Source organism: Periplaneta americana, chromosome 5 (assembly GCF_040183065.1).
Source record: "Periplaneta americana isolate PAMFEO1 chromosome 5, P.americana_PAMFEO1_priV1, whole genome shotgun sequence".
NCBI classification, from domain to species: domain Eukaryota; kingdom Metazoa; phylum Arthropoda; class Insecta; order Blattodea; family Blattidae; genus Periplaneta; species Periplaneta americana.
In genome coordinates, this window is record NC_091121.1 from 91,421,504 (window position 1) to 91,445,935 (window position 24,432).

At 35.9% G+C, this 24,432-nt stretch overlaps 1 protein-coding gene and 1 long non-coding RNA gene across 2 annotated transcripts in view; both read right to left on the reverse strand.

Moving 5' to 3' along the window:
• Positions 1-1,201: 1,201 nt before the first annotated feature.
• Positions 1,202-4,851, reverse strand: LOC138700529 (uncharacterized). Its single transcript, XR_011332377.1, has 2 exons — positions 4,735-4,851; positions 1,202-1,369 (listed from the first exon to the last, which is right to left on the reverse strand). It is a non-coding gene; the product is annotated as an uncharacterized lncRNA (long non-coding RNA).
• Positions 4,852-8,261: 3,410 nt separating this feature from the next.
• The window catches only part of LOC138700427 (relaxin receptor 1-like), a 217,732-nt gene continuing 201,561 nt past the window's right edge, over positions 8,262-24,432 (reverse strand). Inside the window, exon 17 of the mRNA XM_069827044.1 lies at positions 8,262-8,395. Coding sequence (XP_069683145.1) covers positions 8,262-8,395 — 134 coding nt within the window. The remainder of the gene's footprint in view (positions 8,396-24,432) is intronic.

Below are 24,432 nucleotides of genomic sequence, written 5' to 3' on the forward strand. Positions count from 1 at the left end.
TCCCAATGAGTTTATAATCGTCTCTTGTGTGTGGATGACATACTGTATATGATACACTGCTGACTAGTAAGATTTGGTACTTCTCTTTGGAGTATCTACCTAGCAATAATGAAACGATGAGACATAATTTGTGAAATTATAACAGTGTATAAGAAAGTATCCTCAGAAAATTTATTTGGAAACTATCTTTTCTGTCACAAATTCTTCTTGAATATGAGCTGGGTCTCAATTTTGTAAAACTAAGTTTTATTCTTCCGATTCTATGTAGGCCTACGTTATAAATAAATAAACAATTAAACAAACGACTAACGAACGAACGAACGAATAAATAAATAAATAAATAAATAAATAAATAAATAAATAAATAAATAAATAAATAAATAAATAAATAAATAAATAAATAAATAAATAAATAAATAAATAAATAAATAAATAGAAATTGTATCAAAACATGTTTGTCTCAAATCTGTGACAAAACATAATAATAGTTACACACTCAATTTCGCCATATAATCGCTGATTAATAGGTTTCATATCTAGGCAGTTGAAATCACCAGAACTTTTTTTTTTTACAAGTTCGTTTTGCGACAATGAAGTTCACTTATAAATTTTAGTTACATGAGGAAATCTTGCACACGTCAACTAAGTTGGTGCAATAAAAACGCGATGAAAAGTGTCAGGTTCCACTGGTTGATAAGGTAGTCGTCTTTCCTACCTAACCATTCCGCCACTAATCAAATTAAAGTAATCTTGAATGTAACAACATGCGCAGAATTCAGTCACTAATATTCCAACTCTACTTTATCGTAGACTGACATTCAGAAACAAGAAAAGCTATGGAATCAAGTTTCTAACATATTTTAACTAATTAAGTTCATGTTAATGGAAGAAACAACAACATATCTGTACAACGTAGCATTTTACTCCATAGAACTGAGCACTGGTGCTATTATAAGCCACTATCGTTCGTTCGAATCTGTGAGCAAAAGTTTATTCGTTGTCAATGAGACATTTTTTTCTTTGTTTTAAGTACAGCGTCGTGTTGCCACACGTCTCTGAAATCCTACCATATGAAGATATTCTTACATCAAGATTAGATATCGATTAATGGTGTCAAAGAACGACGAACAAGAATAAGAAGTTGAAGAAACATTTTCCTCCAACATAGTGTCCAACAGTCGGGCTTTTTTCCAATCAGAGGTGATTCTGAAATGTTCCTCTCGTATAGGCTTGTGTAGGCTTCCATTTTAAATTCATACTTCTGCATCTATTGGGATTGTTCAGCATAACTATTCCCAATCTATACTGCCGTTCCTCGTATGGACTTGTAACTGCTGTGGCTACGTAGAGTGCTGGATCGAGTGGGTGGCTGTAATCAGAGAGTTATGAAACACTATGATAAATATTAATGGAAGAGGAACAAGTAAATAATAATATGTTGTTTAGTATTTGTAGTAGGTAGTGATCTTACAAAATTACCGTTATTTACAAGAACGATTCAGACTATTATGGGTGTTGTTTTAGGTCGCGACAGAATCTACGGCTATTTGCGCCTTTTCACAAAAGTTGTTAAAACACGACAAACATAGGCTGGTATGCATAAAGTTGAAGTAAATTCTATTGCTAAGGTTTTTGTAATATAACTATGGTCTTTATATAAAAATAAAACCATGATTATTCCATTCTCATTATCTGAAAAATGTAACAAACCTCCTACATCTATATTAAGTATTAAATTACATAATTCTGATTTGTTGTCTTATACAGTGTAAATGTCCGATTATTAAAGAGTCCTCTGAAGTTAAGTATTTAGGAATACCTAATTTTTGATAATCATTTGAAATGGAACCAACACATTAATTACCTTTGTAATAAATTACGTAAAATAGTATATTATTTTGTTTTATTGAGGAATTACTTGTCAATAAGTTTATTACGCACAATATATTTAACTTTATTTCAATCGATAATTATGTATGAAATTATAGGGCGGGGTAGCTCATTTAAATCCAATTTTAATCCACTTTATTTATTACAGAAGAAAATAATTAAAATATGTCTTCATAAACCTATTGATTTACCATCTCAAAATTTGTTTTTAGACTTTAATGTACTTAACGTAAGACAAATTTATTATATTGTATTAATAAAATTCATACATAAAAATCGAAATAATTTTAAATTGTATTCTCATAGTTATGAAACAAAAGGTATGAATTCTTTAAGTCTGTTTGAACCAAAATGCAACACTGTTACAGTATTTAATCATAGTAATAATTCAGGCCCAAGAATATATAACAAATTTATATTTAAATATCCTAATCTTGTCAATTCTAATATTTTTAGTATTAAATTTAAAAAGTTATGTATGGATTTTATAAAAATTGAAAAATTGTAAATTTAAATTTATATACTATAATTGCATAGTAGACATAAGACAAATTGTATTGTATAATTATTAATTTAAATTCAGGAATCCGCCCCTGAGCACGAGTTCTACTCTTTCAGGGGCGAGCTAAAGTTTTTCTGTATATATTATATTTTATGTTACAATTATTAGCAAAATAATAAATAAATAAATAAATATAGAAAGACCCATAGTAAATTATTCCCTACGTAGCAGAAAGTTGATCTGGAAAGCCGTGTTCAGTTTATGCTAGAATTCGTAGTATAAACTACTATTTATATAAGAAGTATATACTTCTACTTCTAAGTGTAAACTAAGACAAATCGTAGTCTGCCCTGTTTGAGGCTTTGTTAGATCAGCATAAGAATTTGTACGGTTTAAAATGAGAGAATTTATGCAAATTCGCGATAGAAAATCCTAAAAGGAAAGACAAGAACCATCAGAACGCGATTATAAGAAGTTATATTTATATTTTACAAATAAAAAATGTTATATGATCAATTTTTGTAATGGACTACTCAAATTTTGATTTTGAGATAACTGGAATTCTGTTGGTTGAATTTTGTTATTATTATTTAAAATATATTTTTAGCAAAATGATTCTATGATGTATTTATAATACATTTAATTTATGTGAAAAAATCCCATGTGTGTACAGTATTTCAGGTTACATGTAAATTTAATGAATAACATTTTGGGCCTGCCTGATTTATGTCTGATTTTGACTTTATTTTACTTTTCACGTTATTTATTTTCTTCATAATTTGCTTTTCTTCAATTTTTTTTCCCCACTGTAAACTTCCACCTCAACTTTCATAGCCTGGATGCCTTTTTCTTTATCACTTCTTCCGGCTAGAGTTTGCGACTTGTTTAATAATCCTGGGTATTTTTTTTTTTTTGTAGGTTAACAAACAGCAGTTTTTCTCAGTCTCTCTTTTCTACACTTCCCACGTCGTCGTAATTGTCCCTTTTCTTGTTAAACTAACCACATTTTGAGAACAACAATCTATTTTCCCACCAAGAAATTAACATAAATGCACTAAAGGCGAAAGTACTATCGATAATCGATACAATCGAATATTCTTTATTGTTTTTACTGTTGTCGCGTAGTAAATACTACACAGTAGTAGGTTAAAGTTTATGCATACAAAACGAAATAGCCTATATTTTACTTATACATCAGGTTATCTTCCACAGTCAAAACAAAAGGTAAAACTACAACTTTATGCATATAAATAATAAATTTAGCGGGTAAAATGTATAAAACAAAGAAAAATCTCTTTAGAGTAATATAGGCCTACTAAAATAAGATTTTAAAGAAGTGAATGCAATTCAAATTGGCTATGGTAACGATTATAAAACTAGTGAATAATTATAAAGATCTTATCAAGAGCTACAAAGATTTCTGTAATGATAAAGAATATATAATATAATATCCGGGGATAATGTGTCAAGGATAGTATATGCTGAAATAATCAGTAAACCTCACGTGAGTTCGTTCAATTTTACGTAAACTAAACCTAGATAAGGACTTAAGTTAACATTTTTCCTGGGCGTGGGCATGAAGAAGTAATATCAACACACATACACACACACGCACACACACATGCTGACGTGCTCGCATACACAGAAAATGTCATTAGGGTAACAGACGTACACACAAACACTGAATAGGCCTACATACATAAATTTCATTACATTTTTTTTCTCTTTGTGAGGCCGGTGGGGGAACATCCCTGTGCACCGCGACCTGAGGTCTTTTGTGCGCCCCTGGGATGAGTTGCAAGCCCACCGACCACGCCGAACCGACCTAACCGTTAACACCCTAACGACCAGTCTCGCCATTCCTCCAACTTCGTATACCATTCCACCCCAACAGCTCCCCCACATTTCCCCCTCAAACAGCCTGAGGTGTAAACCACCCCTCCCGTCTCCTCAACGGTCTGAGGTGTAGACCACCTCTCCCGTCGGGAGTGGAGTGGGTTCCGCTGCTGGGTCACCAGCTACCACGCTTGACATTCCATAGAGGCCGGCCGAAAGTGTCAGCAGCTTCGGAGGACCACCGGAGGCGCGATCTGAAAACCATGGAAGACAACCGGAATGATGAGGAAAGGTTAATGAGGGAGGAAATGAAGTGGCGAGAATGAGTGGGGTTCCATACGCCTGATAAAGTTATCTGATATTCATCCATAGGAGCGAGGAAAAAACTCCGAAAAAATCTCACCCAGGCAACTCGTCCTAAGCGGGAAATTGAACCCTGGACCACTGAGTTCGGGAGCAAACCCAGCGGGCCGGACATACAGATGTTACCATAAATAAGAACTGACCTGGCTGCCAAGATGTCGTTTTCGAGTGCTCAGCTGTATATTGCTCAGAGAACCAGCAGAATCGTGCGATGGACCGGTGTCGCGTGACTTCCATGCGTGCAGTAGGCGCGACATCTGAGGAAAAAGACACATAGATTTGAACTCAGGTCATACAGGATTGTGAAGCCAAATAACTGAAATTCTATACCAGGTTTGTCCCTTAATCCAATATCCAGATCAAAAGTCCAATGTAATGATAATAACCCAAAATATTACACTGTTACCCGCGAGAAAGGAGTTCATTTCAAGCTTGGCGTGCCCTGGTGACACCAAGGTACTACCACAGTCTAATACATACAGTCGCGCAACTTCAACACTTTTTTGCCAACATTCGCGACACTAGTGCCCAAGCGGCAGGCAAGGCACTAGTCATAGGGTTGATACAACCAGCACGTGCTTTAAAGGGATGCGAGATGTTATAATAACGTTTTAATCATGCGTCGGAATAAAGGCAATGTGTGCAATGACGAAAATTGCATTAACAACAAGTTTAAATCTCCGAATCTGTCGTTCTTCAGATTCCCTAAAGACCAAGAGAAAATCATAACTCAGTCATAACCAATAATCCACGTTGTAGGTAGCCTACGTATTGTGTTCTATAAAACATTTATTACTTATCAGTAGACTTCGTGGAATTGCCACGAGAATCGCAAGGTTTATTGCGCACGCGGTATAGACTTTATGAGAAGGGACCGTGCAACGTATGGAGTATATCTCTGATGTAAACATTGAGCAGTATACTGCGGTTACAATAAAACCTGTATCCTGCATTCAAGAAATATAATGAATGATCATTGAAGTAGGAAACGTCTAAACATGTAAATACGCAATTATTTTGTAGTGAGATATATTAACTCTTAAAATTTAATGTAATATGCTCACATCATCCTTGAATATGTGCATTGCAGTGAAGAGTTACGTACATTTTGAGCGACTGCAAAGTGAACCTCCTCCGATGGTCACTCAAACAGTTTTTATATTGGGAAGATGTACGTTCAACAACCACGATGTAGCCTAATAGGTGCATATTTGAAGAACGGGAAGTCACTACTTTTTAGTACACCAACGTCAGACGTCTTGTCGTCACCTGATAGTACATCATGTATAATACGAATTTGTGAATAGGCAGAATTTTTAGCAATAATGTTTTTCAACTTACATTTCACTTTTTCTGAAATTAGTTAATTGTTATTTTGGATAACGGTTTGTGATACTTTACACACTATATTAAGGGCGTCTGAGAGTTGTAGTTTAGACGATTCTAACAGGGTGGTGTTTTTGGACACGATTTTAAAATTAGAATTAATGAACAATATCTTCCAATAGCTGTTCAGAAGGCAATGATTTTACAGCTGCAACAGCGCAACTGTCTGTGCTATCCAATGCATCAATTACCTCCATTATTTTGCCGTAATATTCTGCATAATAACTAACAGCATCCAACCACGTTTTCCAACGGGTCAAGACTGGCTGCAGGGGTAAGGGTATTCCAGGGGCAATTGTTTGGAACAGCAACACTCTCATTGTAGTATGTTTGATTGAATTCTTGTCTGTACTGAACAAATGTTAAGCTTCGACTATCCCAACCACAGTAATGCAAAAACAAGTGCTTACATAGATATACATTAGCTGTAGCTGCTCTATCTATTTGGACCGGTCACAACTCTTAACATGAACTGCTTATACTACGAGACCGGGAGGTCGCTCACCTCTTCTATACTACCGTACATCGGCAACCTGATTGCATGCTGCGTGTGGCAATACAACGAAGTCTACTTATCAGTTACCTATTTGTATGTCAGGAAGGACAGTTTAAATAAAAACAAAGTAAATACCTGTTACAGTATATTATTTTTTTGCAGAGATCATATGTGTAAATGTGTAACCATTCCGATTTTGGATATATATATACAGTTTTTAATGCAAGTAATTCCATAATTTTTGTATTCGTGTTTTTTCTTTATATTTTTCAAAAGTTGAATGTAAAATATTCACTTCTTGAATAAATCCAGACTGTGTCGATACATTTCTGATGTGTTGGTGTAGATTCATGTGGCAGACGTATTAAGTTCTCAAGAAATAAAAGAGCCTTTTTAAATTTAATATAAAAAGCAATCTTTTCTGTAATAATTTGCATGACTGTTATTGGTGTTGATTTTACATTCCCAGTGATTATTTGAGCCGTTCAGTGCAGAAGTGGTGTAAGTCAAAATCAGGTAATGAGGTTTAAAGTAAAAATTCTGTAAAATACAGCGCAATGTAGCAATTAATATATTCTTCGTGCTATTCACTGACTATTAATAGTTTAAGTACATTCAATATTAACTGCCACTTTGCGCTGTATTTTATAGAATATTTACTTTAACCCCTCATTACCCATTTTTGACTTACACCACTTCTGCTCTGAAAATAAAATTAGGCCTACATTTTCTGAGTTAATTGAAGTTACAATTATTTCAACAAAATTGTGTGTCCATTCATTTGTTCTCACCTACGTCATATTAACAGTAAGTGCAAGTAAATTACGTATTATATAGGTAGGATAAGTTAAAATTAGGCATTATGTGTGAAAACTGGAAATGTAATGTAAAATGCGGTAAACTTAATACAAATTAAAACCATAACATCAGCACTATTTGTGACTCAAAATAATAAAGGAAATACCGGTTCTTAAGAAATGGAAAAATAATGAACTTCATATTAATGTTTAAATCCTCCCCTTTTCTTTATTTTAAAGTTTACCTCAGCGGCCGAGTTTACCCCAATTTGCGGTATGCAAAATCGTTAATTTCTCAGGAAATAGGGAGAGGAGTTCACCACGCGATGTACCCTACGAGATATGCCCTACAATTTTGAAGCTACTAATTTTTACTCTTCTCACAGGAAATACAAAGTTTCAATGATTCATAAATATATTTAGGAATCAATTGAATTAACCGACCACGCACGAACAATTATATTATTTCAAACCACGATACGTGATCAGGGCCATGATTCAGTTGTAAGGAGCAGAAAGAATTGCGTTTATTCCCAGCTTCTGAAACTTGTACATTAACTGCGTGTGAAATTCTTCCAGGATTCTAAAGTAGAATTAATAAGAACCATGTACACTTACTGCATAGCATAAAAATATAAAATAAATTACGCAAAACCCGTTTTCTGATTTGTTATTAATCATATGTCGTGTGCACACTTTTAACTTGCCTGCCGCTAGAGGGCTACTGTCGCGCCAGCTGTCAAATGTTGGCATATTTTATACGTATGAGTTGCGTGACTGTATCTATTAGACTGTGGTACTACTATATTTCGAAGACTGCTCCTTTGTGTTCGTGTGGAAAGATCGTAAACTAAAGCAATTACGAGTAGAATTCGCTATGCTAAAGCTTTGCAAATAGTAGCTGTGTTGAGAATTATCATTGAGTGGCAGCGTGGAAAAGGACACACAGGCTATCAGTTGCATACACATCCCGGTCGGCAAATACAAATTATCAATCACTAACTCTACTTGCCTGGCTCTTGAAGAACGACGTGGTGAGGGTGTAAAGTACAGGATTAAGGGCGGAGTTGACCGGTAGGATTAGCACCGCCAACCATGCGCACAGCTGCTGATCCACTCGAGCCCCTGCAACACAGACCATGCTGACAGCCGCAGTTGGGCAAGACTTTTAATAAATTACTTTCATCACTGCAAATTTCATATAGCCTACATTCTTAATGCACATTTTAGCAAAAATTGAGGCAGTTACAGTTATAGATGTAATAATAATAATAATAATAATAATAATAATAATAATAATAATAATAATAATAATAATAATAATAATAATAATAATAATATACTTCAAACTAACTGTGAAGTTACATTGTACAGTGTGTGAGCAGAAACATTCGGGGGTTATAAACTGCTATAGCATCGCTGTCAGTTGCCGGATTTATACGAAACTGGTATCATTAAAGAGAGGAACTCAAAAATGTTTGTACCTACATCAAAGACACTCGATGTGCTCCACTTGTCACGCTGCAGACATAAAGACGATATTCCCACTCATGCCACGCACGTTCCAAGATATCTATAGGGATGGACTAGATGGCGGGATGCTACGAGGTTGGAGCTCTTGCAGATTTTGAAGTAGTGGAGGTATATAGACAAGATTCTTTATGTGATCCCATAAAAATAAGTCACAAACGTTCAAGTCAGGGGACCTCGAAGGCCAGCTGCAGAAGGGATTATCTTGGTTCCTACCGCGCCCAATCCATATTTCTGCAAGTTGTTGATTTAGAACATTCCGTACATCAAGATGCCAGTGAGGAGGTGTTCCATCTTGTTGCAAAAGAAATTCGTTGCCTTCTTTTTCCAATTGTGGAAACAGCCACTTAGTAAGTATATCAAGATAACTCATACCGGTGACAGTGTTATATTAAAAGAAAAATGGGCTGTACACTTTCCGTTCGAAACGGCACAAAACATATTTAGCTTAGGGGAGTCACGTTCAACCTCCAAAATAAAATGTGGATTCTCGCTCTCCCAAATCCTAACATTGTGCTTGTTTACTTTTCCATTGACGTGGAACGTTGCCTTGTCACTAAAAAATGAATTTGGCTGAAAGGTCTTCATCATCCGCCATTATTGTCAATAAATGTTCACATAAAAACATGTCGTTTTGGATGGTTATCAGGTTTCAACATTCAGATCATTTAACACAATTTGCATATATCCAACAATGCCTTAATGACAAGCGAAATAGCGGAAACGGCGATTTTTTCTTTCTTCTTGTGCTGCTATCTGTTGTTTCGGTCAACAGTTATAAATTACGCATTTCCTGAAGTTCTTTGAGCTGTTCTTTCTAATGACACCGGTATGAATTTCGTAAAACACATAGTGACAGAATTATAGCAGTTTATAAACCCGGCATGTTTCTGCGGACACACTGTATATTTAAGATTTCCTTTAGCGCTCACGTAGCTCTAAATTGTTCTCTACTTAATCTATTGTGAAATTCTGAGAAGAATGAAAATGTACTGATAATTTCGCATTTTTTCATCTATCATTCTAGTGATAATTTACATTATAAACGATATAAAGTACGAAGATGTGTTTAAAATATTGTAAATGTAACTTAATTATAAATTCCTTTATTTTCATATTTCAAATATCGAAATTCTTAAGCAGTAAAGCGATTGCAGCATAAGGTGGACTGTTTCACGTGAATTTCCGACTCTGTATGTGAGTTTTAAATGCGTCGGTAGTAGGTAACGGAGATGGACTGTAATGTGTAACGTAAAAAGGTGATTATGTAAAGTAGACAAGAATGTAACTGATAACACGAGGAACTAAACTGATTTGGAATTAAAAAAAAAGGTAGAATGGAAAAATATGACGTATCACCTTGATAACGCTGTTTATTTTTCTTATACTCTTCCGGTACCTTTCTAGAGCGACTAAATCTTTTGAAGCCTGGAAAATTCCCTGCAAAACTTGAACGTGTATTAGTGAGCACATGACAATATCTTCCACAGGGGCAGAATGCGTCACATTATATTGTGACCCTCGTGTTTTATTTTTCAAATGTCAAGCCTCGATCTTGTCTAGTATACACAGCGTGAGTCGGATAAGGAAAACTAAAAATACAATCATGGGAGTTAAGTACCGTTCAGCAAACATTGTAAAATCTATATAGCTATATAATGGGAACTTGCTTAATTCTTACAAAAGTTCCCTGCATATACAGTAATGCATGTATCAAAATGTTGAATATTGAATACTTAGTGCAATTTTGCTAAAGAAATTCACAAGAAATCTCCACAAGCTGTAAAATCTACAAACATGATAAGAAGTAGCCTACTTAATTTTTGGCAAATGAACACACTTGTCGTGATGTTGCAAATGTTTCTAAGATGGGTATATGTAGAATTTCGAAAGCCGTCAATAGTTCATTTGTTACAGAGTAATTAAAGGTAGACTAATGAAAGTTATGTGTTATTATACAGGGTGAAACGTAAGTAATGTAATTAATTTCACGGGGTTATTCTTTGCGATAATTCAAACAAAAAAGTTTAATACAATAAGACTTCTTACCGCAAGATGTTAAGAAATGCAAAATTGGACTGGTACGAGTACTTCTTCAGAAACGATGTACAAAAGGAACCTTTAAGGTATTATAACCTCAGCATACGTGTTTTCACATAAGTTTCTACAGAGCTTTTACTATCATAGGTCCCAGAAAAGAGCAGCCGGCCGGCCGCGTCTTGCGTGGTTTCCGCCGAGCGCATAACCATTTCCCCGGCGCTTCTCCAATATATAACAGTACTAACAATAAATGTTCAATAATTTGGACTTACCATGCTCACAGTCGTTGCTGAAAATGACCCCCATTTGCATCCACACACAACTGACATTTTCTGATAAACGAATGAACAACATCTGAAGTTCCACATCATTGATAGCTTGGATTTCTTCTCGTATATAACTTTTAGTTCATCTACAGAATGAGGATTTTTCTTATAAACCATACCTTTCAGTGTTCCCCATAAATGAAAGTCACAGAGTGTTATATCTGGGCTTCGTGGAGGCCACACATTATTACTGATTAGTCTCGAACCGAAAATACGCCTCAATTCCCTCATTGACACGGCATCTGTATGAGCAGTGGCGGAATCTGGTTGGATATGTTATGCCCCAAGGCTAAAGAGCGCCCTGTAGCATGATTTCCTGTGGAGTATTAAATTTGAAACAGGAACAGTGTCAGCGGAATACATGGTTAAGACGCTCAATGCAATCTCAGCTTGCGAAGTAAATAGGTGCTTAGCCAGCGTTAGAGTTAGTCGCGCGTGTGGTAAATCACTGGCTACGATGAAAGTATTCTTACGCCACAGATCATTGCTGGACTAATCGCATTGGTCCAGTAGAACAAAGCATGCATTTTAATTTGTTAAATTATATCACGCATTGTTCGAACTCTTTTCTTGCGCGTAGTCTCATCAAAGCGACTTATCGCTATATTGCATTGAATCAAATTAAATGTAAGAGATGTTTGATTAAGACGACATCTGTAAGCACGTAAAGTCAAAACGGGTTTTAAGCCCATCTCACCTGGTGGATGGCGTGGTCGGTACCCCGGGCGGGAAACCGTTAACGAAACATAAAAAGTATTGGTGAGGAGATTCTGCAAGTTAATTGAGGCAGTGAAGATTTTCAGGGAGTGTTAATCGAGAGACTTGGCAGCGGCATGGCGTCAGCCAACGAGATGCCTTGTAAGTAATTCAACTTATATGTACTGTACATTGTGTAAATAATCATAATAAATCTAGTAGCATTTTATTCATGTGTAATACAGTCTAGGCCTAAGTTCAGTAACCATGTAGTTTTCCTATAGTATCCTGAGAGCTCCAGCTCTTCCAGCAAAATTGTTTTCCATTGTTGAATAAAATGGTGGTGTCAGAAATCCTGATAAGTAGGAGCAGAAGTCGAACGCAGTAGCCATCCGGATTGCAAACAGTGCGACCTAAGGGACGGTCGCACAACAGATATAAACTGACAATCGTTCCGAGTAAGAACACTACATTTTCTGCTTGATTTTAGATTCTTCACTGAGCCTGTTCCTTAAAATCTTTTAGTGAGTCTTCTAATTGTTTTGGCAGAAGGCGCAGGTCTGTTTGGAAACTTTATTCGAAATTTTCGTCTTGTTTTCGCACACGACCTTCTGCCTTGTATGTACGTATTGTACATATACACACGTTCACACAATGAGAATTTGTTGGTAGGCATTACCTAAATACACAATAATCACTAAACTTTATACACTAACGTTGTACACTTGAAGAATTGAGAGTTTCAATACACACTGAATGCCATATGGCTTTTGGAGGTCGATTGTGAGGGAGAAACGGTTACGTGCGCGCTTGAAATCACACAGGGCGAGGCCGGAAGGCCGGCCGCTCTTTTCTGGGACCTATGATAATAATAGCTCTGGATCGTACTCCATATCTCTGTAGGCCTACCTTCGGCACTGCTATAGTACTCCTCGATTTATGTTTGCTCTGTTCCGCTACTAGTTCTGTGAATTATTGTTAATGCTAGATAATTTGCCATTTACGAGTAATTAAACTTTCATTTGTATTGTATTTTTAATTTAGTTAGCTTGTAATTTGCTACTTAATTCAAAATTCTTTTACCTATCAAAATTCAATGGCATGTCACGAAGTTTGAGAAAAAGAAGTATTCCTAGCAATTCAAAGACTAAAGAATACCTTCTCGTCTGTTATACACGAAATAATGCCGTTTCTCATTAAAAAGCTTGGTCGATTAATTTCTAGAACTCTCAAACAGTACTCATAATCTTCTGTAATCACTAAAACAATTTAACACTCTATTTACATTAAGTTACCTTCTCTGTGAAACGAGCGGACCCTGGTTCAAATCCTCCCGAGACAAGTTATCTGTTCGAGTTTCTTTAGAGTTTCCCTCAACCAAATAAAACACATTTGCTGGGTAACTATAGACATTTGACCTGGGGCTCATTTGGACATAATCACAGATAATTATCATCATTACCATAGTCCGGATTAAGTTCACGGTGCAGCGCGACCGTTCGGCGACACATATCATTCACAGAACAGGAGTGATAAGCACAAGCCTCATGTTGTGGTGGAAGTCTTTGGGCCCCTCCACCGTAAAAAGAAATATAATATAATATAATATAATATAATATAATATAATATAATATAATATAATATAATATAATATAATATAATATAATATAATATAATATAATTTAATTTAATATAAAATATAAATTATTAGTTTTTTGACTGAAAAATGTACTCAATGCAAAAATAGGTATTAAAAGCAATAATAATAATAATAATAATAATAATAATAATAATAATAATAATAATAATAATAATAATAATAATAATAATAACATATCATAAACAAGAAGACTAGCGCAGCTCAGGCAGCAGCGTGTTTCTTCGCTGATCCGGATCTGCGCTTGGGCGTGGGTTCGATTCTCGCTTGGTTTGATTATTTGTTTCTTTTCTTGTTGAAGTTTTCTCCGATTGTGAAACGAATGTCAAGTACTTCTGTGGCGAATCTTCGGCCTCATGCGCTACATACCATCTTGCTGTCAGCAATTTCATTATATATAAATAACATAGCACTTGATACAGCGTCGTTAAACCGACTAAAGAAATACCATCTACATTCAAGGACTGAATCCTTTGAACCGATCCTCTTTACCTTTGTGGAGATCAGAACAAGCACTAGATATTAGCTATGATGACACTCTGCTCACATAGTGAGAATGCTACAAAATCACAGCTGAAGAAAAGAAAGGCTAAAGCCTTGGTTTTTCTGAACCGACGCATGCGATGTGCTAGGAGGGCCTCGCGCCTCACACAACCTCGCGCGAGTTGCGAGGCGCATATCGCAGTTACAGAAACCACTCATCTCTCGTGTAGTCGATTTGTGCGAGGCGAGCCTCCAGCCTCGCATCTCGCACGTCGCATGCGTCGGTTCAGAAAAACCGAGGCTTAAGAATGAAATGATGGACGCACACCTACTTCAGTAGCGGCTGGTGGTCAAAATAATGAGTGTGCTACAATTTCTATATTGGCCTACTGTATACACTTATATGTATTTATCTTAATTTGAGACTCGCCTAGTGACGAAATATGAAATCCATACGACGTTCCTTCCTACTGTAGAACCTGTCAATTACCCTAGTGTTAAACCCTTCAACTTGGATATCATACTCTTTTCTATTGACAGTGTTACTTCACAGAATGGATCCTGTGAATTTTTGGAGGCTATGTACCGTAACAATTGAACAGCTCCATCTATATTCCGGAAGGCAGGTGTTCCGTATAGAACTCAAAGTTGTGTCTTTAACACTCTTTTGTTCAGTACAGTATAGCTGTTGACAGCAACTTCAAGTTCGCGTTCAGGAAAATTAGGCTATCCAAAAATTGCCAGAAAATTTGCTGTTTAACAATTCTGTTGCATCTAGATAGCTTAAAGACTGGAAACGGTGAGTAGTTTTCTGAATTATACGGTCACATACTTCTTTGGCTTCAGTTTTCTGGGACTCCATTCTCCGTCGCTTGCTGACTGGTTCAGGAGGAACCTCAAAAACAAGGTAGACGGCAGCAGCAGTCGGACACTTGAATTACCAAATAGGCCTACATTGTAAATAGTTCCGAGTTCTTCCACAAACAAGCATTCATTCGTTACGCTTTACTTTTGCAATCTCCAAGCTGTGTTGTGCTGAAGCTGACTACAGCACTTCCCCGCGTAAAAATAGCCAATCAGGGCAGTGATTTCAGCTTCGCACATGTGCATTAATTGTCTACATTCTCATTTACAGTTTTGAGTAGCACATTGTACCCCCTGAGGCACCAAAGAGCTAAGAGCGAAGACTAAACACTCTATAACGCGTCATGAACATAACCACGGAAAATTGTCAAATGGCAGATCAGATACTATGGTGGTATTGCAAATAACATTATTTTATCATTGTGCTGTAGCACTGTAGCACATAAGAACGGGCCGCCCCTGACCTACTTCCTATAGAAGAGAGGTAAAGCTCCAATTTCCTGCCACAAAATCTAGTTGTTTTTCTGGATATGTAGCAGAAAACCTATCACTTGAGCAACAGCTGACTCTTCTGGTGTAAATGGTTAAAAATCAGTGGCGGTGCATCAATAAGAGGGCAAGAGCACGTGAACACCTTGTTTCCATTAATGCACGACTAGTATTATTATTTAATACCGTATTGGAGTAGTGGGGATGTATAATATCAGAATCGAATATTTTAAACTTCCCGCATCTTGCAAAGGCTCAACTTATTATGTAAACTTGGCAACATCCGTTCACGTGCAAGCCGTGCTCTTTAAGAAGGTTACAGGAATTTCATGCATGCGTGGGAGAAAATTGTCTTTCGCTGGCCGCTTATGACTCGTCAAGAGCACAAAGCTTTAAGTCAACAGTGAATCTATCCTACAGATGTCGGGTGCATCGATGCCTATCGTTCACGTGCTATATCTCGAGGAGGAAATTTAATAGTCTGTATTTTAGCCTGTAGGTGTCAGCATTTCTCACTGCCGGAACGTTTACTTTGTGTGGATGTGTGTACAGTGCTGCTACGGGAGTGTAGTTTGTGAATTACTATACTTTAGTTTGGCATTCAAACACGTGCTGATTGAATGTGATGGTGGTATGAATTAAATATCTGTATGGTGGTGTATATTATTTAAGAATAATATTTACTGGCATGTATTTATAGTAATCAATCAATCTATGCGAATGGGATTACAGTACTGGTATAGTCTATTGTGTATCAGTGTGTTGTAAACCAAAATATATTACTGAACACATGCTTTTGTAAATAACGACACTGTGATATGTATTAATTTTTAACAAACGTAAACAATGAACACTGTTCAAGCAATTTTGAACAGTAAAGAACTGCGCAAACTGACTTACCAGGAAAAATTGGAAATAAAAAGACTGGGTTTCATTATTATTATTATTATTATTATTATTATTATTATTATTATTTGTTTTGAATTTATATACGGTTTTTTCAATAGCGAAACATTGGAATTATGACATTTCATATTAGGCTAAATGTACGATTTCAAATTCTCTTAGATTTTGGAACACAAAATTGTGAACATACATAATATTTTATTACAAATCTCTACTGTTAAAAATTGACGATCGAGAGAGCCAAAGTGTGACTAAATGAATGGAGAAATGTGATCGATTTATATAACGGTTGGTGCATAATTTTTAAACATTCCATAATTTTGAAACTCGCTTTAAAAGCAAGTAGTTTTTTTTATCCTCTCTCGTCGTTAAAATTAATACAAAATTTATTGAACGCCACAGGTGTCCTCATGCAAAAAGACACCAATTTGAATGGAGCAAGCTTTGTAACAAAATGTGGGAAAATGAGCAGAATAACTGTACGTACTAATTCACATGGAGACAATGGATTTTTTTCTTTCCAAAAAATCGTTTTTAAACAGTAATTACATGCATGACGCTCCAGTAGGTGGAATCCACCTACACTTATTGCTACAAGTTATTAAAAAAACGTAGAACAAAATGAACACGGGCACGCACATTCGAGAGTTAATGAGAAATTCGTACAATGCTGCTGTTACATGTCAAAGCAAGGCGGCGACTGGACCAACTAATTATAAGTTCATACGAGTATGGTTAATATACCAGGAATATGGCTTATAATATAAAATGCAAAGTGTCAGGCTATAGCAAGCGCAGCGGTGAAACATTTTCGGAGATAATCTGCAAATATTATCCTCATTCTTGAACAGGGTTTAAGCTAGAAAATAAATAATTGTCGCAAAAATGCACAAATGAAAAATTATATCTGTGCAAATTGCTAAAAAGTTGTGCAATATTCTAAATACTTGTACAGAAAGAAAAAATTAATGTGGTATGCAGAAACAAAAAGTTATGTAGTTTGTTTATTGGAGTTTTATAACTTTCCATCTATTTCACCACACTCTAGATATAGTCTACTTGTTTAAGTAAATCATTAAACGTAGGTATGTATGTTTAGAATAAATTACTGCTGAATTTACGTCATATTAAAATATGTTATTTTATGGGCACTAAAAATTGAAATCTTTACTAGTAGGTCCTTCAAGATTTATTGTTAGCAGAGTGCTAACTCTTCTTACTGAAAGGCGGTTTCTAATTCCAGTTTTTACAAGATTCATTCAACTAAATCCTCGCTCATAACTTACAGTAGGCCTATGCGATGGAATTATATAAATCTATTAGAAGAAATTGTCCATTCAACTTGTTTACTTACAAGAATTATACCAACTCTTTGAAATATATTCTTGAAAATCTATTGCTCAATATATTTTTTAACATTGCCCATGATATTAGCATTTCATTTAAATTCAGATTCTCCAGAACTGATCATTTCATACACATCTCTGATTTCAGTTTCTCCGTTACCATCTTCATTTCTGAAGTCCAATGTGGTTGTCGCATTTTTGCTCATTTATATTGAAAGCTTGTAGCATTTTTAGAAGTCGAGTAGCAAAACGCGACAAATGCGACTGTGGCTTAAACCCTGTTTTTGAGGAATGTTGAAGTTGGTGCGAGATATCTGGATTTTGCGGTGTTGCAGAAGAAGGGAAAAGTCCAATGTTTCTGAGCTACATATCGGCTCTTTCATCAGTAGATATGCAGATAGGGGAACTTATCTATTCGATCTGTAATAAGAGCTTTCCTCCAGAAAAGGGACGCACAATGTTTTTTATTGTTGCAGTATATGTCGCTTGGCGATATGTATTAGAGGAAGAACAACTTTATTGTTGCATATGTTACAGGCAAAGTACTAAATTCAGATATTATATAGAAATATCTCAAGTCTGATTTGTGAACTATGTCAGCGACGTATTTAATGGAGGAGGAAAGAAACTGGCCACTCTAACTTATTATCTCCTCGCTTAATTGCCTCATGACTGATATTTTATTGATGTCACTTATGAGGTTCTAACCAGTTTTCGGACTGCTGACTAAACACACATAGACTACTGTAGCTTATAGAAGCACATGATAACACAATTCATGAAACTGGAAAGTGTTACCTCCTTCTTTAAAGGATACACCAGGGAGGTTTCTCGTCCAACGCAATGGAGTAACGATTTGCACATATGACCGGATCGAAATTCTAATTGGGACAACTTACATGCTTGAGGTATTTTCCGAAGTTTTTTCTCTTTCATCATCTCCGTTTCTTCCCCACATTTCGGACTTGCTCTGATGTAGAGTCGGCTACGGGCTTGGACCTCGTGGTATGTAGTCATTAGTTGTTGGTGATAGTATTATGTACAGAGGGATCTCCGCTGGGCTCATGGGAGATCGTGGAACCGGGTTGAGAGACCTCTGAGATGCCTACGCGAAAAAGTATAGGGATTCTCTAGGCTATAGGGAGGTTCGAAGGCGGTCTGCTGGGAATCTATAGCGGGAGGAGCCTTAGCGAATGTGCAACTTTCCACTCCAGACAATGGGTCCGCCCAAGCGGCCTACGTGCGAGGGCAGTCTCTAACCCGTATCTCTCCCCTCAAGAAGAAACTAATAGATAGGAATACTCCTCTCGCCTTCCCTGATGAAAGAAGCGAAACGTAACTTCAAACGTTTGGGTGTTTCTGCATCTGTACACTCTATCAGTCCAACGGAATAGCTCTTAGCAAGTAATATAGCAGAAAGTTCCCTTCCCTTTCCTCATTTGTGACACGGTCCAAAAATTAAATTATTTCGTAACATGAATAATATTAATATCTTGAATCAAACTTGGATAACATTTTTTGCAGTTTATCTCCGAAAGCGATACGATCCTCCGTTTGCTGTATTGCAACACTTTGCACTTTCATACGTGTCACATATTTAGACTCGCTGTGACGTTGAAACCCAATAACATGCTAATGCTTCTAGTATGTTATACATACTGTAACAGCTTTAAAGAGTTGCTCTTGATATCGGTTTCAAAACATAGGTTCCGAATTTCTAAATTGATGAAATCGAGATGAAGCTCCGACACTATGAATAATTTTATATTTAGTACATGGTACAAATACCACTAACATCGTATCATCATCCTTATCCCTGTCAATAAATAAATATTTAACACTCAAGGCCAATAACGATTTTTTTTTCAATTATTTGAAAAATTATAAAATCTGTGGAATTCCCTTTGTTTATTAATTGTCTATTAATATTAGGTGGAAACTGAAGATTAAGCAAATCAAATTGCTACTATTAAGAACAAAGAGAAGGTTTATTACCGACTTACTGCATTTTTGTGTGACTTAAGGGTGGGTAGTTGTGGCTGTAATTTGAAGAACTTAGTTGAACATTATTTTTTATATTTATTCCAATTATTGAAGAAAGTCCAATTCTTATACCAGAAAATGGTGTCATTATCTATATCAGTAAATATTTTAAAAATTCACATTGAACTTAATTAAAAATTTACTATATATTTCTCTCGCTCTTTGCTCATTCCTTTATGTTTAGCATTTTGCTGAGTATAAAATGCTCCTTGTCACATAATCTTATCCGAATCAATTGAAAATATCTTACAACGTTACATAATGAGTATAATGAGTACACAAATTAAAGTTTACTCTCGGCCTTTACGTTTAATTAGCTGGAGTATAAATTTTGATAGGTTTAATTACAATAATAATACTACATATTTTATATACCGGTACATCGTCCTTATACACAGGGACAGGTATTTATGGAGATTAATTTTTATCATTTGTGTTTTTTAATATTGGTGTCGGCGGAGATTGTTGGAAATTGATTTGTAATCTTGGAGAAGATTAATGGAAATTTTGGAAAACAATTATTTTGGAATTAAAATACTAACTCAGTATGAATATTACTTTCCAAATAATTAACATTAAAGGTTCGTTGGATTCTGGTAAAGATGCAGTATGGCCAATAAACAATATTTTTTGCATTGATACTGTCTTTAACACGCATTCATTTAAAAAAAAAAAACTTGCAGCCCTCAAACTAACACGTTCAAATTATTTTGTGAAATGTTGAATTCTCCATCTTTTGAGTTCACTAATGTACGCGTGTCCTCGTGTAAAGGCGTTAAGTCAAATTGCAAGGTATGTAAACTTCTCTCCTTTGGTACTGACCAAGACTCCTTTGTCACAAAATACGGAGTATTGTAACTGCATCATAGATGGAAGAATAATTTAACCACTTTAACACAAGAAAAAAGTATGCAAATTAAGCTTTCAGGAATAACTCCCTGTAAAGTTAATTTGAATAATTTCGAGGGAAAAATTGTTCCGGTGCCGGGTATCGAACCCCGAATTTAAAGTCACACAGAGTTAGTGTGCACTCAAATGTTGGTTGCTTGACGGTTGTCAGCCCACTTTGAGGTCTGTGGATATAGAGGGAAAAATTGGATCGGTGTCGGGTAGAGTTCCAGTGTAGCTCAGTGGGAGAGCGTTGGTATGTTTAACCAAAGGTCCCGGGTTCGATACCCGGCACCGGAACAATTTTTCCCTCGAAATTATTCAAGAAAAAAGTAATTCTGGAGAGTTGAAATCTCTACTTATCCCAGTTTAGCGAAAACATACTTAACCTCCTTTACACAAGCACCCGCATCAGAACACCCGGAATACCATGTAATGTAGCCCATTTGGATATATAAAAAAATTCAAGTGGAAAAAAAGTAAATACTCAGAATATGAAATTCCTATAAAACGATGCAATATTAATAATTCGCGAATGAGTTCATATTTCGCTTATAGAACCCTATTTCAAGATTTGTTGCGATAGGCCTAATTTTATCCGCATATTATTAATCAGTATCACTTAATTCGTAGAGATTAACAACAATCTATTGTATATCTATTATGTCGTGATTTTCGCGATTTCTATAAATACCCGGGCCTGTTTATACACTTTCAACACTTGTTTATCACTAATGATTCGTTATTTCTGTTAAATAAACAACGTTACAGCGTTAAATTCGAACTAACAAGGTATTTGAATTTGATTAATGACTAGTATCAACTTATATCAGTCATATTCAGATTTATACTGACATCTTGCATTTGTTTTTCTTCTTGCCGTTGTCTTGTTGTGGGTGTCTTTGTGATGAGCAGTGTTGTGTCGAAAAGGTTGTGTATTCTAAAATTCAGTTGTGTGTTAAGGGTATAGAACAACACGAACTTTATTTAGTATCCCTTTTAACTTTTAAGTCATAAAAATCCGTCCCCTAAATCCTTTTATGCACATTTCATTTAAAAATTAACTATCTATCGGCTGATGCAATAACGAAAGCAATGATACTTCCCAATGATAAACTTTATTAACTTCATCTTATACAATAGTGTTACACATTTTTCCAGTTTGCAGGTCGAATACAGAATTTTCACGTCAAAATGAAAACGTCGGTGTTGAAGCAAAATTCCTCGGGCTGCTATTCTTCTTATGTGCGATTCTCACCAATTCTCTATCATTATCATAACTGAGGGGTTTGCCGGAAAAAGGGCGTATACGTCAATATGGCGAATTGAGATACATGCAATCTAAGATTTTAAAACGCACCTGAATAAAATGTTATACACGCACGCAGCCCTGTCCTGCAGGTATGTTCAGTACAATCAAAACAAAATTTCGCTACTATAATTAGCGAATTATTCACTACATTTTAAACCGTTTTCCCGAAGAAGCGCGTATAGGTCTATCCGCCTTTCTTTCGGCAAAGCTCTCAATTATCATCAAATTCTTTCTCCTTCCTTTCCTTCTTTCTTTATTTCATCCATTCACTAAGCTGATCTTGTGCCTTCGGTGGTGGAAGGGTTAATGTGTTTTATAAATGCTAGGTTTGCTACTTTAAACTCGTATGAGGGTGACGCTATGTATTTTTGTTTGTATGTAATGATTGATGCCAATCTTGATTTTTAGATTCCATTTGCTCTGTGAGTCTGTAAATCATCTTCAATTTCTCTTTCTACCAAAGCTTTATTTACTTTCTCTTACTATTTTTTTTTTTTTTTTTCGCATTTTCACAAGTGGATGCACTTGAAGATAACTAATGACAGTGTCATACATCATTCGTCTGTAAGGTCGGAAATACAGTAAATGGCGTCTGACATTCGCTTCTTTACAAAAACTGGGTTTAGTTCATATTAAATATTAGAAAAACAGAATAATTCTCCAAACAGCATGTTCCCTGCTGCTGTTGCTAACTTTAACTGGACGCTTGGCATTAAAAATGAATCCCACGGCTTTGCGATCTGCTGGCTGTAGAAACACGTGTCTACTACACGCTACAGACGTCTGGCGGTTGCACAATTCAAGGAGAGGCAATTATGTTTAGCTACTATGAGACTAAATTGCTGCTTATTACGGAATGACGTCGAGATTATTACTGTCAATTCAGACCACAAATTGCACAAAGTAGCATGTAAATTGTGGCAGATTAATATAAATTAAATATGTTAGTTGACATGATAGGAGCAACTCATAGACTTATTGTAATTCAAAGAATTCTAACAATGATATTTATTAATTGAATTTTAAAAATGAATTAATCATCAGCCGACTGAAAGCAAGTAATGGTGTGTGTGTTTGAAAATTAAAACATGTAAAGCACTGCCAACTCTTGAAAAGTTATGTGAAAGGTTGAATTTGACGAAAATTTGATCCTGCACAAGTAGATTTAGTGTACTGCGGGTTGCAAGATTGCTTATTCCTGAACAACTTGAAGTTTTCAAAGAGGTTTGGTTTGTGTACTGCTTGAGATGACGTTTATGGAGAAGGGAAGTGATTTCTATCGAAGTTGATAACTGGAGATGAGACTTGGCTGCTTCATTTCGATCCTTATAGCAAGCACAAATACCAGAGAAAGCGAAAATTAAGACAACCGCATAATAGGTCATGTTTATCTAATTTATTATCTAACTCACAAGCAAACGTTCTGATGGGGGCAAATAAAAAAAGTTCATTTTTTTCTTTCACCCAGTTAATAATGTCAAAAGAAGTGCTTATACAAATTTTGGCCACTCGGCCGCAAATACGAGGACCGTAAAAAAATAAGTTCGCCAGGAGCCGTTAACAGAAAGAAAACACCATTTCATTGGAAAAATTTATTGGAACAGACACAGCAATTGTTGAGCTATTTTTCAAAATATTTCCCACCGGAATTGAGACATTTGTTATATCATGGGATCGACAGAGAGGTGCAGACGGCTGCCAAACGCTAGTTCCGATCCCAGAAGGCTGACTTCTATGACACACGGATCCCATGGTATGACAAATGTATCAATTCCAGTGGGGGATATGTTGACAAATAGCGTAACAATTACTGTACCGTATCTGTTTCAATAAATCTTTCCATGCAACTGTGCTTTTTTTTTTTCTATAAACAGCCCCAGGGAAAATCACTTTCTGGACGGCCTCGTAATTGCGGTAGAGTGGACAAAATTTGTATAAGCACTTCTTTTGGCATTATTAACATGGTGGAAGAAAAAAATTAACTTTTTATATGCCCCCATCAGAATGTTTGCTTGTCAGTGCAACAGAGTGTTTGCTGCACCACAAAAATACACGTCTCTACATTGCAAATGCAGTCATGAATTATTTCACCAAATTAAGGTGAAATGTGTCTCTCATCATCCTTACAATTTGGACTTGGTATTATGCGATTTTCTTTTCCTGTTTACAAAATTGAAGGCATACCTTCGTGGTGTGCACTTGTAGTCTTCAGAAAAAGTGATGAAAGTTGTGTAGACCAGGCATGTTTAGTGCGGGCATTTAGGTCTATAGCCTATACGAGGTACAACAGCGACGTAGAATGTTTTTTTAAGTGTATGCCTGCATGCAATTCTGAGGTTCTACGTCACTGTTACACCTCGCTTAAACGATAGAACTGTTCGCGCTGATCATGTCTGGCATAGGCCATTCCCATTAAAAATAGTTTCCAATAGAAACGCTAGGACAAGCGCATTACAAACAGTGCGGATTACTTTGAGAGAGAGAATCGAAATTTGGGGAATAAGTAAACCCATGATGTCACAAAAAAACCATGATCTTTCTCTATTGAACAGCCTTCACATAATGAAAATCACGTGTTGTCT